The following is a 9,910-nucleotide window of genomic DNA, read 5'->3' on the forward strand; positions in this document are numbered from 1 at the left end:
CAACACCGAAACACTGGACCAGTTTGCCTGCATTCCAGACAGCGTCATCAGTCCCTAGCCCAGCCACTCTACGGTAGGTACACCAGCTCAGAACAAGCACACATCTCTCCATCATGGCTGCCACCTGGACCCTGGAGGACGACATGTCCTGCCCTGTGTGCTGCGATGTTTTCACAGACCCTGTGGTGCTGGGCTGCAGCCACAGCTTCTGCAGGAGCTGCCTGGACAGCTACTGGAACACTCAGGTCATCAAAAAGTGCCCCGTCTGCCGCCACCATTCCCTAACCGACGCTCCACCCAGTAACCTGGCTCTGAGGAACATCGTGGAGACCTTTGCGAGGGAGAGGAGCCACAATACCACCAAGCAGGAGGAGACGAGAGAGGGGGAGAAGGAGAGCCAGGGAAGGAGGAAGTCAGGAGGGAGGAGTGGGTTGGTACGGGATGGGGATGAAAGGTGCGGTCTCCATGGGAAGAGGTTGTTGTTGTTCTGTGTGGAGGACAAGGAGGCTCTGTGTGCGGTGTGTCAGACCTCCAGGAGACACAGGAGCCATCAGCTCTGCCCTGTGGATGAGGCTGCTCAGGAACTCAAGGTATGGCTAGTACTGTGTGTCATATCAGGGCCAGCAACTGCATGTCACTTCGCTAGGCTGGTCTGGTTGTGTTATAGTAATTAGTCTGTTTACTGTTTTACTGTAGTTTTCCAATTACCGCGAGTACGTACTGTTAGTCTTTTATGACAAACAGATGAGCCCGTGTGGCTCAGTCCGTAGAGCAGGTGCTTACAACGCCAGGTTGTGGGTTTGATTTCCATGGAGGACAAGCACGAAAATGCATGCACTCACTACTGTAAGTCACTCTGGATCATAGTGTTTGCTAAATGACTTAAATGTTATGTGAAATTCCACCTTATTGGGATTATTCACTACACTGAAACTATAGTTCTGTTTGCTTAGTCTTGTTATTTGGCAATGTGTTATTCTTTTTCGTGTTCTTATCTGTGTATCAGATGAGCTCATGCATTTCACCGGAATGTTGGTTTTGCATTTTCTCACAATCATTCAAAACGGTTTCGCCGTAGGTAGAACAAATATGATATATTGACATTAATTCTATCTGTTGTGTCTAATAGCACACAGGCGCCTCAATACCTGACACTGTATGTGGCCTAAACCCCTTGACTTCTCTCGTCCTCTCTCATCGCCTCCTTCTCAAAACACATTGGAGGAGAAGGTCAGAGGGGAGGGACCTCTGACTTTCTCATCCAGTGGGTTTCGAGAAGGAAGTGAGGAGAGAGGACACGAGGAGTCAAGGAAATGCAATTGATATTTTCCTCTGGTATGTGGCCAGGAGGAAGTGAAAGCATCTATCATCCCTCTGAGGAGGAAGTTGGAGACATTCCAAAAGTTGAAGGAGGATTGCATGAAAACAGCAGAACACATCAAGGTAAGTACTATGGAACAAACAATTATACGGAGAAATGAAGTTGACTTTATTGTCAACATTTTGGTTCCCTAGCCTTTTTCAACAGTTGTGCACTATGAAACCATTTTCATATTGTATCAGAAAGTATGAGAGGTCACCCTCTGACCCTTTGACCTATTGACCCCCAGAGCCAGGCCAAGCAAACAGAAAGGAAGATAAGAGAGGAGTTTGTGGAGCTGCATCAATTCCTGCGTCTGGAGGAAGTTGACCGGCTGTCTGCCCTCTCTGAGGAGGTGGAGATGAAGACAGTTATAATGGCAGAGAAGATTGAACACCTGGCCAAAAAGATGACCTCCCTGACCAGCAACATCAGAGAGATAGAACAGGATATAGAGGCAAACGACCTTCCATTTCTCCAGGTACAGAGACACTTACTTTAAACATACACATTCTAAAATACTTTACATTTGATTTTCTAATTTGGTCATTTTATCTCACACAACTATGTTCTTTCCCCAGGCTTACAAGAACAACACAGCAAGGTAAGGTACTAGTTTTTCAAACACATTCTGCCTGCTTTGAGGTTACAGTCCTTTACTACAACAGCCACTCTATCTGTATTTTTTGCCTCAGGGCCAACTGTACATTGCAGGATCCAGAGCCTGTATCAGGGGCATTGATCGATGTGGCCCAACACCTGGGCAATCTGAGGTTCAAGATCTGGGAGAAGATGCAGGAGAAGGTGCAATACAGTGAGTACTAGACCAAAGCAAATGAATGGTTATCAGATCACTAGATGCTCAGAGTACCACACTTTAAAATGTAAATTGTTATATAGCATTGTAGTCATAGCTGTTTGTGTTTCCCCCCAGCCCCAGTGACTCTGGACCCCAACACTGCGGCCCCCTGGCTCTCTCTCTCAGACGACCTGACCAGTGTGTGCGTCAGGGGGGAGAAGCATCACGTCCCCAACAACCCAGAGCGCTGTGACACGTGTGTTTGCGTGCTGGGGGCCGACCCCTTCAGTTCCGGCAGTCACTTTTGGGAGGTGGAGGTGGCGGGTAAGACCAGATGGGACCTGGGGGTCCTGAGAGAGAGTGTGCGTAGGAAAGGGGTCCTGAGTGTGAACCCTGTCCACGGGTTCTGGGCCCTGTCCCTGAGGGACGGCGGCCAGTACAGCGCCTGCACCATGCCCTGGACCCGTCTCACTCTGAAGAGGAGGCCCAGGAGGGTCAGAGTGTGTCTGGACTATGATGCGGGAGAGGTGACTTTCTATGACCCCACTGACATGTCACTCATCTATACATTCAGGGACAAGTTTAAAGAGCCATTGTTGCCCTACCTCTGTCCCTGTGTGAGTGACAGCGGCCGCAATGCTGAGCCACTAAAGATATGCCCTGCCAAAGTGTCATTGGTTCATGATGTTGGTGATAAAGTTTTGTAGATTACAATATGTATGTTTTAGAGGAGACATTGCTAATGCATCCATATGTCTCACTATCTATTATTAACACAATGGAGGTATATTTTCTATATATATATTATTTGGGTATATGTGAATGGAACAATTCTTATCCTATATAATATCATAAGTCATATTTTCTTGGTGTGTGTCAAATGGCAAGATAAATTAAACAAAAAAGGTGATCATTACTCAACATTAGTGTTAATATTCTGTAAGATTTGTTCTAAATGCTTATAAATGATCATGCTTATAAATGCTTATAAATGTGTATAAATACAACAATTAAATAATTTTATGTTTATGAATGACATGATTTATTCCTGATTTATCAATGGTTTATTGTTTATTCATGAAAGTTCTTAATAAAGTGTTTCTTGTCAACATTGAGCTTTGTCAGCCTCCTGGAGGTGAGTGACAGACGGGGTGTCCCAGCCTGTGCCTGATAACGCTGAGCGATTCGACAGCTCAGGGAGCGTGCTAGGCTCAGTGGGTTTCTGCTCAGGCATTCACAGCTGGGAGGTGGAGGTGGGGCCTAAGAAGGCCTGGACTCTGGGCGTGGCCAAATAGGGTGTAGCCCGGAAAGGCAATGTGATGGTCAGCCCAGAGGGCGGGATCTGGGCGATGGGGATGTGGAACGGGGAGCAGTATAGCGCTGGAACTGCCCCCCTGGGTACCCCGTTGGTTCTGAAGAGGAAGCCCAAGAGGATCATGGTCAAGCTGGACTATGAGAAAGGAGAACTCTCCTTCTATGACTCCAGTGACATGTCACTCATCTATACGTTCGAACACAGGTTCACAGAGAGACTGTTCCCCTACTTCTCTCCCTGTCTCAACTCTGATGGCACTAACCCTGGAGTGCTGAGGATCTGCCCTGAGAAGGTGTCTGTGACTGTGGCACCTATTCACTGAGGATATAACCTGGGGATTCTATTTCATGATCACGTACTGAAGAGTCTGTATTGGTAAAGTCTGTCACAGTGACTTCTGTGTACTTATTTTTATTCTGTCTATCGTTTTGTATATTGAGGTGAATATCCTCACCTCCACTGGTGACATTGATGTCTGTGACACCAATGTGTATTTCGGAACTTTGTCTGGAGCAGATCTATTCTTTACTGTTAATTAATTTACTGAGAGCAAGTGTCATGATTGAATTCCATAATTATTGGTTTCACGTTCAATAAAAGTACAAATTCTGTTTACTTCGATTCCATGCCTCAGTCTTTGAGTGGAGCAAATCAACACCGAAACACTGGACCAGTTTGCCTGCATTCCAGACAGCGTCATCAGTCCCTAGCCCAGCCACTCTACGGTAGGTACACCAGCTCAGAACAAGCACACATCTCTCCATCATGGCTGCCACCTGGACCCTGGAGGACGACATGTCCTGCCCTGTGTGCTGCGATGTTTTCACAGACCCTGTGGTGCTGGGCTGCAGCCACAGCTTCTGCAGGAGCTGCCTGGACAGCTACTGGAACACTCAGGTCATCAAAAAGTGCCCCGTCTGCCGCCACCATTCCCTAACCGACGCTCCACCCAGTAACCTGGCTCTGAGGAACATCGTGGAGACCTTTGCGAGGGAGAGGAGCCACAATACCACCAAGCAGGAGGAGACGAGAGAGGGGGAGAAGGAGAGCCAGGGAAGGAGGAAGTCAGGAGGGAGGAGTGGGTTGGTACGGGATGGGGATGAAAGGTGCGGTCTCCATGGGAAGAGGTTGTTGTTGTTCTGTGTGGAGGACAAGGAGGCTCTGTGTGCGGTGTGTCAGACCTCCAGGAGACACAGGAGCCATCAGCTCTGCCCTGTGGATGAGGCTGCTCAGGAACTCAAGGTATGGCTAGTACTGTGTGTCATATCAGGGCCAGCAACTGCATGTCACTTCGCTAGGCTGGTCTGGTTGTGTTATAGTAATTAGTCTGTTTACTGTTTTACTGTAGTTTTCCAATTACCGCGAGTACGTACTGTTAGTCTTTTATGACAAACAGATGAGCCCGTGTGGCTCAGTCCGTAGAGCAGGTGCTTACAACGCCAGGTTGTGGGTTTGATTTCCATGGAGGACAAGCACGAAAATGCATGCACTCACTACTGTAAGTCACTCTGGATCATAGTGTTTGCTAAATGACTTAAATGTTATGTGAAATTCCACCTTATTGGGATTATTCACTACACTGAAACTATAGTTCTGTTTGCTTAGTCTTGTTATTTGGCAATGTGTTATTCTTTTTCGTGTTCTTATCTGTGTATCAGATGAGCTCATGCATTTCACCGGAATGTTGGTTTTGCATTTTCTCACAATCATTCAAAACGGTTTCGCCGTAGGTAGAACAAATATGATATATTGACATTAATTCTATCTGTTGTGTCTAATAGCACACAGGCGCCTCAATACCTGACACTGTATGTGGCCTAAACCCCTTGACTTCTCTCGTCCTCTCTCATCGCCTCCTTCTCAAAACACATTGGAGGAGAAGGTCAGAGGGGAGGGACCTCTGACTTTCTCATCCAGTGGGTTTCGAGAAGGAAGTGAGGAGAGAGGACACGAGGAGTCAAGGAAATGCAATTGATATTTTCCTCTGGTATGTGGCCAGGAGGAAGTGAAAGCATCTATCATCCCTCTGAGGAGGAAGTTGGAGACATTCCAAAAGTTGAAGGAGGATTGCATGAAAACAGCAGAACACATCAAGGTAAGTACTATGGAACAAACAATTATACGGAGAAATGAAGTTGACTTTATTGTCAACATTTTGGTTCCCTAGCCTTTTTCAACAGTTGTGCACTATGAAACCATTTTCATATTGTATCAGAAAGTATGAGAGGTCACCCTCTGACCCTTTGACCTATTGACCCCCAGAGCCAGGCCAAGCAAACAGAAAGGAAGATAAGAGAGGAGTTTGTGGAGCTGCATCAATTCCTGCGTCTGGAGGAAGTTGACCGGCTGTCTGCCCTCTCTGAGGAGGTGGAGATGAAGACAGTTATAATGGCAGAGAAGATTGAACACCTGGCCAAAAAGATGACCTCCCTGACCAGCAACATCAGAGAGATAGAACAGGATATAGAGGCAAACGACCTTCCATTTCTCCAGGTACAGAGACACTTACTTTAAACATACACATTCTAAAATACTTTACATTTGATTTTCTAATTTGGTCATTTTATCTCACACAACTATGTTCTTTCCCAAGGCTTACAAGAACAACACAGCAAGGTAAGGTACTAGTTTTTCAAACACATTCTGCCTGCTTTGAGGTTACAGTCCTTTACTACAACAGCCACTCTATCTGTATTTTTTGCCTCAGGGCCAACTGTACATTGCAGGATCCAGAGCCTGTATCAGGGGCATTGATCGATGTGGCCCAACACCTGGGCAATCTGAGGTTCAAGATCTGGGAGAAGATGCAGGAGAAGGTGCAATACAGTGAGTACTAGACCAAAGCAAATGAATGGTTATCAGATCACTAGATGCTCAGAGTACCACACTTTAAAATGTAAATTGTCATATAGCATTGTAGTCATAGCTGTTTGTGTTTCCCCCCAGCCCCAGTGACTCTGGACCCCAACACTGCGGCCCCCTGGCTCTCTCTCTCAGACGACCTGACCAGTGTGTGCGTCAGGGGGGAGAAGCATCACGTCCCCAACAACCCAGAGCGCTGTGACACGTGTGTTTGCGTGCTGGGGGCCGACCCCTTCAGTTCCGGCAGTCACTTTTGGGAGGTGGAGGTGGCGGGTAAGACCAGATGGGACCTGGGGGTCCTGAGAGAGAGTGTGCGTAGGAAAGGGGTCCTGAGTGTGAACCCTGTCCACGGGTTCTGGGCCCTGTCCCTGAGGGACGGCGGCCAGTACAGCGCCTGCACCATGCCCTGGACCCGTCTCACTCTGAAGAGGAGGCCCAGGAGGGTCAGAGTGTGTCTGGACTATGATGCGGGAGAGGTGACTTTCTATGACCCCACTGACATGTCACTCATCTATACATTCAGGGACAAGTTTAAAGAGCCATTGTTGCCCTACCTCTGTCCCTGTGTGAGTGACAGCGGCCGCAATGCTGAGCCACTAAAGATATGCCCTGCCAAAGTGTCATTGGTTCATGATGTTGGTGATAAAGTTTTGTAGATTACAATATGTATGTTTTAGAGGAGACATTGCTAATGCATCCATATGTCTCACTATCTATTATTAACACAATGGAGGTATATTTTCTATATATATATTATTTGGGTATATGTGAATGGAACAATTCTTATCCTATATAATATCATAAGTCATATTTTCTTGGTGTGTGTCAAATGGCAAGATAAATTAAACAAAAAAGGTGATCATTACTCAACATTAGTGTTAATATTCTGTAAGATTTGTTCTAAATGCTTATAAATGATCATGCTTATAAATGCTTATAAATGTGTATAAATACAACAATTAAATAATTTTATGTTTATGAATGACATGATTTATTCCTGATTTATCAATGGTTTATTGTTTATTCATGAAAGTTCTTAATAAAGTGTTTCTTGTCAACATTGAGCTTTGTCAGCCTCCTGGAGGTGAGTGACAGACGGGGTGTCCCAGCCTGTGCCTGATAACGCTGAGCGATTCGACAGCTCAGGGAGCGTGCTAGGCTCAGTGGGTTTCTGCTCAGGCATTCACAGCTGGGAGGTGGAGGTGGGGCCTAAGAAGGCCTGGACTCTGGGCGTGGCCAAATAGGGTGTAGCCCGGAAAGGCAATGTGATGGTCAGCCCAGAGGGCGGGATCTGGGCGATGGGGATGTGGAACGGGGAGCAGTATAGCGCTGGAACTGCCCCCCTGGGTACCCCGTTGGTTCTGAAGAGGAAGCCCAAGAGGATCATGGTCAAGCTGGACTATGAGAAAGGAGAACTCTCCTTCTATGACTCCAGTGACATGTCACTCATCTATACGTTCGAACACAGGTTCACAGAGAGACTGTTCCCCTACTTCTCTCCCTGTCTCAACTCTGATGGCACTAACCCTGGAGTGCTGAGGATCTGCCCTGAGAAGGTGTCTGTGACTGTGGCACCTATTCACTGAGGATATAACATGGTGATTCTTTTTCATGATCACGTACTGAAGAGTCTGTATTGGTAAAGTCTGTCACAGTGACTCCTGTGTATTGATTTTTATTCTGTCTATCGTTTTGTATATTGAGGTGAATATCCTCACCTCCACTGGTGACATTGATGTCTGTGACACCAATGTGTATTTCGGAACTTTGTCTGGAGCAGATCTATTCTTTACTGTTAATTAATTTACTGAGAGCAAATATCATGATTGAATTCCATAATTATTGGTTTCACGTTCAATAAAAGTACAAATTCTGTTTACTTCGATTCCATGCCTCAGTCTTTAAGTGGAGCAAATCAACACCGAAACACTGGACCAGTTTGCCAGCATTCCAGACAGCGTCATCAGTCCCTAGCCCAGCCACTCTACGGTAGGTACACCAGCTCAGAACAAGCACACATCTCTCCATCATGGCTGCCACCTGGACCCCGGAGGACGACATGTCCTGCCCTGTGTGCTGCGATGTTTTCACTGACCCTGTGGTGCTGGGCTGCAGCCACAGCTTCTGCAGGAGCTGCCTGGACAGCTACTGGAACACTCAGGTCATCAAAAAGTGCCCCGTCTGCCGCCACCATTCCCTAACCGACGCTCCACCCAGTAGCCTGGCTCTGAGGAACATCGTGGAGACCTTTGCGAGGGAGAGGAGCCACAATACCACCAAGCAGGAGGAGACGAGAGAGGGGGAGAAGGAGAGCCAGGGAAGGAGGGAGTCAGGAGGGAGGAGTGGGTTGGTACGGGATGGGGATGAAAGGTGCGGTCTCCATTGGAAGAGGTTGTTGTTGTTCTGTGTGGAGGACCAGGAGGCTGTGTGCGGTGTGTCAGACCTCCAGGAGACACAGGAGCCATCAGCTCTGCCCTGTGGATGAGGCTGCTCAGGAACTCAAGTTATGGCTAGTACTGTATGTCATTTCAGGGCCAGCAACTGCATGTCACTTCACTAGGCTGGTCTGGTTGTGTTACAGTAATTAGTCTAATTAGTAATTAGTTTTACTGTAGTTTTCCAATTACCGTGAGTACGTACTGTAAGTCATTTATGACAAACAGATGAGCCATGCCTTCCTCCTGGCTGCTCCAACCCCGGCCAACAGCCCCTCCTCCCCCATAGCTACTCGCCCAAGCCTCCCCAGCTTCTCCTTCACCCAAATCCAGACATCAGATGTTCTGAAAGAGCTGCAAAACCTGGACCTGTACAAATCAGCTGGGCTAGACAATCTGCACCCTCTCTTTCTTAAACTATCCTCCGCCATTATTGCAACCCCCATTACTAGCCTGTTCAACCTCTCTTTCGTATCATCTGAGATCCCTAAAGATTGGAAAGCTGCCGCGGTCATCCCCCTCTTCAAAGGGGGTGACACCCTAGACCCAAACTGTTACAGACCTATATCCATCTCTGCCCTGCCTAACTAAAGTCTTCGAAAGCCAAGTTAATAAACAGATCACTGGCCATTTCGAATCCCACCGTACCTTCTTCGCTGTGCAATCCGGCTTCCGAGCTGGTCACGGGTGCACCTCAGCCATGCTCAAGGTCCTAAACGATATCATAATCGCCATCGATAAAAGACAGTACTGTGCAGCCGTTTTCATCGACCTGGCCCCCGCCGAGACCCTAAGCCTCCCCAGCAACTGGTCACAGAAATGGCCTGTGCGTCACGTTCCTGACCGGTTTTCTGTTATTTTGGTATGTGTTTGACGGTCAGGGCGAGAGCTTGGGTGGGTAGTCTATGTTATGTGTTTCTATTTTGTTAAAGGGTGACCTGATATGGCTCTCAATTAGAGGCAGGTGGTTTTCATTTCCTCTGATTGAGAGCCATATTAAGGTAGGTGTTTTCACTTTGATTGTTGTGGGTGGTTGTCGCCTGTGTCTGTGTTTGTCGAGCCACACGGGACTGTTTCGGTATCGTTTGTTCGTTCGTTTTGTATGTAGTCTGTTTCCTGTTCATGCGTTCTTCACGTTA

At 47.3% G+C, this 9,910-nt stretch overlaps 3 protein-coding genes and 2 pseudogenes across 3 annotated transcripts; all 5 read left to right on the forward strand.

Moving 5' to 3' along the window:
- The first annotated feature begins 3 nt into the window (after positions 1–3).
- On the forward strand, positions 4–4,089 carry LOC129836204 (E3 ubiquitin-protein ligase TRIM35-like). Its single transcript, XM_055902062.1, has 6 exons — positions 4–590; positions 1,348–1,443; positions 1,611–1,841; positions 1,942–1,964; positions 2,056–2,174; positions 2,295–4,089. Exons 1-6 carry the CDS (start codon positions 114–116, stop codon positions 2,864–2,866), a joined length of 1,518 nt encoding a protein of 505 aa, XP_055758037.1. The 5' UTR covers positions 4–113; the 3' UTR covers positions 2,867–4,089.
- LOC129835920 (E3 ubiquitin-protein ligase TRIM39-like) lies at positions 2,938–4,089 on the forward strand (annotated as a pseudogene).
- A 40-nt stretch (positions 4,090–4,129) lies between these two features.
- LOC129836205 (E3 ubiquitin-protein ligase TRIM35-like) lies at positions 4,130–7,120 on the forward strand. The gene is made up of 6 exons (XM_055902064.1): positions 4,130–4,716; positions 5,474–5,569; positions 5,737–5,967; positions 6,068–6,090; positions 6,182–6,300; positions 6,421–7,120. Exons 1-6 carry the CDS (start codon positions 4,240–4,242, stop codon positions 6,990–6,992), a joined length of 1,518 nt encoding a protein of 505 aa, XP_055758039.1. The 5' UTR covers positions 4,130–4,239; the 3' UTR covers positions 6,993–7,120.
- Positions 7,064–8,166, forward strand: LOC129835921 (E3 ubiquitin-protein ligase TRIM39-like; annotated as a pseudogene).
- A 134-nt stretch (positions 8,167–8,300) lies between these two features.
- LOC129835922 (E3 ubiquitin-protein ligase TRIM35-like) lies at positions 8,301–8,821 on the forward strand. Its single transcript, XM_055901623.1, has one exon. It carries the CDS (start codon positions 8,366–8,368, stop codon positions 8,819–8,821), a length of 456 nt encoding a protein of 151 aa, XP_055757598.1. The 5' UTR covers positions 8,301–8,365.
- Positions 8,822–9,910: the final 1,089 nt, after the last annotated feature.

This window comes from Salvelinus fontinalis, chromosome 37 (genome assembly GCF_029448725.1).
Source record: "Salvelinus fontinalis isolate EN_2023a chromosome 37, ASM2944872v1, whole genome shotgun sequence".
NCBI classification, from domain to species: Eukaryota; Metazoa; Chordata; class Actinopteri; order Salmoniformes; family Salmonidae; genus Salvelinus; species Salvelinus fontinalis.